Source organism: Acanthisitta chloris, unplaced genomic scaffold (genome assembly GCF_000695815.1).
Source record: "Acanthisitta chloris isolate BGI_N310 unplaced genomic scaffold, ASM69581v1 scaffold27105, whole genome shotgun sequence".
Lineage (NCBI taxonomy): Eukaryota > Metazoa > Chordata > Aves > Passeriformes > Acanthisittidae > Acanthisitta > Acanthisitta chloris.
In genome coordinates this window covers 3,593-6,562 of record NW_008672510.1, presented here as the reverse complement: position 1 = coordinate 6,562, position 2,970 = coordinate 3,593, and the positions used below count along the sequence as shown (strand labels likewise).

At 61.4% G+C, this 2,970-nt stretch overlaps 1 protein-coding gene across 1 annotated transcript in view; it reads left to right on the top strand.

Annotated features, from left to right (window-relative positions):
• The first annotated feature begins 358 nt into the window (after positions 1-358).
• The window catches only part of PYROXD2 (pyridine nucleotide-disulphide oxidoreductase domain 2), a 3,674-nt gene continuing 1,062 nt past the window's right edge, over positions 359-2,970 (top strand). Inside the window, 12 exon segments of the mRNA XM_009074561.1 lie at positions 359-383; positions 435-454; positions 682-775; positions 861-934; positions 1,054-1,200; positions 1,321-1,407; positions 1,409-1,484; positions 1,684-1,745; positions 1,859-1,956; positions 2,321-2,462; positions 2,554-2,688; positions 2,782-2,865. Of these exon segments, the coding sequence (XP_009072809.1) occupies positions 359-383; positions 435-454; positions 682-775; positions 861-934; positions 1,054-1,200; positions 1,321-1,407; positions 1,409-1,484; positions 1,684-1,745; positions 1,859-1,956; positions 2,321-2,462; positions 2,554-2,688; positions 2,782-2,865 (1,044 nt within the window).

Sequence of the window (2,970 nt, the reverse complement as noted above, 5' to 3'; positions counted from 1 at the left end):
TGATCGGGGCAGGTAAGAGAGCAAGGGAGCCAGTGTCGAGCTGCAGGGAGCCGGCAGAAACCCCCTCTCAGCCCTCCCTCCACGGCAGGCAGCTGGGTGGCCGGGTGGGGGACCACAGTAGTGCTGTGCAAACTCTCCAAATGCTTCTCATGTGAGGGAGGATGCAGGAGTTTGGCACAGCTGAGCATATATTGCAGCCTTGCAGCCTGCAGGGTACAGTTGGAGCATCTGTCTTGAGCACTTCAGTTCCTCTCCCCTGCACCAGTAGGGCCAGGGCTGTAGGACCCGGGGAGGATGCTCCTTGCTACCTATATCCCTGTGTCCAGAGCCCAGTTATTTGGGTAACTATGGCAGCCCCATGCCCTGCCAGGAGGCCCTGTGCTGTGGGTACTGTCCAAACACTGGGTTCCACTCACCTACCTCTCTCCTTGCAGGGCACAACGGGCTGGTGGCAGTGAGTACCGAGAGCAGCGTGCTCTCTCCTCCATCCCCTGGGGGACAGCAGGGGACTGGGAGGGGTCTGTGCTGTGGGCAAGGACAGGTTTTGGTGGCCGTGTCCATGGGGCTGGGAGCTCCCACAGGCTCTTCCTGTTGAAGGGGGCACCATGTGCAAGAGGGTGCTTGGGTTGACAAGGACTCATCCCAGCTGGAGGGATGGGCAGTGTGATGTGCTTCCCGCAGGCTGCCTACCTGCAGCAGGCAGGGGTGCGCACGGTTGTGCTGGAGAAGCGCCACGTGCTGGGTGGTGCAGCTGTCACAGAGGAGATCGTGCCAGGTACCTCTCCATGCCCCTTGTTCCCCTGGCCCTGGCCAGCCCTGGGTGTGGGTGTGGGCACCCCCCACTACACCACATCTTACAGGGTTCAAGTTCTCCCGGGCATCGTACCTGCTCAGCTTGCTGCGACCACAGATCTACACTGAGCTGGAGCTTCAGGTACTGACATTCTCCCCTTACTGGGCTGCTGGCACCTCCTGACACGCAGGCAGGGTGACCCTGCTGCCAGGCTGTCCCCACAGCGTGTGTCCTGCGGCACAGACATCTCTGTCTTGCAGCGGCATGGTCTGAGGGTGCTCCCACGGAACCCCTACTCCTTCACTCCGCTGCTGGAGGACAGGAGCCCTCCTCGCTCCCTCCTGCTGGGACAAGATATGGCCCAGACCCAGCGGCAGATCGCTCAGTTCTCCCAGAAGGATGCCCAGGTACCACAGAGGCATGCACCCAGCATGGCAAAGCCCCAAGGGGCTGCCTGCTTCTGAGTGGAGTATCCATTGCACCCACCATGGTGCAGTCCTTTTTGTTCCCCCTCTGTCCCCTTTCAGGCTTACCCTGAGTATGAGGTGTTCATGGGGGGCTTGGTATCGGCTCTTGACCCACTGCTGGATGGCCCCCCCGTGGGTACCACTGCGTCTGGCTGCTCTAGGGAAGGGCTCCCTGCTCCAGCAGCTCAGGAACCTGCGAGCCCTGCGGCCCCTGCTGCAGGCAGGTACATCCGAGATGCCAGAGAACCCCTATGGCGAGGGGTGTTTGCTGACACTTGAGGTGGGCTATGCGGAGCCTCCTCAGGAGCTCCAGCTGGACTGGCAGCTACCTTGGTCCCACTGCCTGACCTCCAAACCCAGCTGCGCACCAGCAGCTAGCCATGGCACAGCCACGCAGGTCTCACACCACCTCTCTATCCCCAGGGCTGGCACTGGGGCGGCAGCTGCCCCGTTATTATGAGGTGCTCACAGCCCCCATCTCCAAGGTATGTGCTACTGGAAGCCATGTGGAGCCACCGCATGTCTCACTGCCTGCCTATAAGGGTGCTGTGTCAGCTCTTCACCCCAAGCCTCACGCGCTCTCTTTCTCCTATGCCAGATCCTGGATCAGTGGTTTGAGTCAGAGCCCCTGAAGGCAACTTTGGCTACTGATGCGGTGATTGGAGCTATGGCCAGCCCCCACACCCCTGGCAGTGGGTGAGGGTCCCTTCCCCCTGGGACTCATGGCTACACTGTGGCCTTCTGTGCTTGTTTCTGCTGCACCCCAGTACCCCATGTCCTGCCCTGCTGCCTCTCTGTCCTGCTGTCTGCTTGATCTTACTGGGGTGCCTCAGGGGTTGGGGCTGGGCAAGGGCCTACCCCCCATCCCTGCCATATGGCTCTCCTGAGTGGTCCCCACCTATCCCTTTGCTGTTTGGACACCTCTGTCCCCAGGTCAGGTCAAGTCCTGGCTGGTGGGTGTTCCCCGTAACTGAGTTGGCATAATCCCATCTGTGGGGGCTGTGCAGGGGATAGACCCATCCACTCAGCCAGCAGCTCACCTGAGGTCCTGCTACTGCAGGTATGTGCTGTTGCACCATGTCATGGGAGAGCTAGAGGGACGGCGAGGTGCCTGGGGCTACGTGGCAGGCGGGATGGGGGCCCTGTCCCAAGCCATCGCCCGTGCAGCGACTGCCCGGGGAGCCCACATCTTTGCTGAGAAGGTATGGGGTGTCCGGGAGAGGGGAGCTGCCTGGCCAGCCTGCAGACAGTGAGGTTGCTCTTGGTGAAGTCTTGTCCTCTCTGCCTGCCCAGGCAGTGTGCCATGTGCTGCTGGGCAGGGACAGACAGGTGCAGGGTGTTGCACTGCAGGACGGGACAGAGGTGAGGAGCAAACTGGTGCTGTCCAATGCCTCCCCCCAAATCACCTTCCTGGAACTCATTCCCCAGGTACATGGGGTTGGGCAGGGCTTGGCATGTCAGCATCCCCCTGTCCACACTGCCCCTCACAGCCACCCTCTGCACTGGCATCTCCCACCCCAGGAGCAGCTGCCAAAGGATTTTGTCCAGCGAATCCGGCAGGTTGACACACGTTCTCCCGTCACCAAGATCAATGGTAGGTTTCAGCAGGGACACCTCCACTGCCATCCCTGCTGGAGGGACACTGGTGCCAGGCTCAGCAAGAGGCTGCACCTTGCTTCCCCCATGCCCCCATCCTGCACCCAGTGGCGG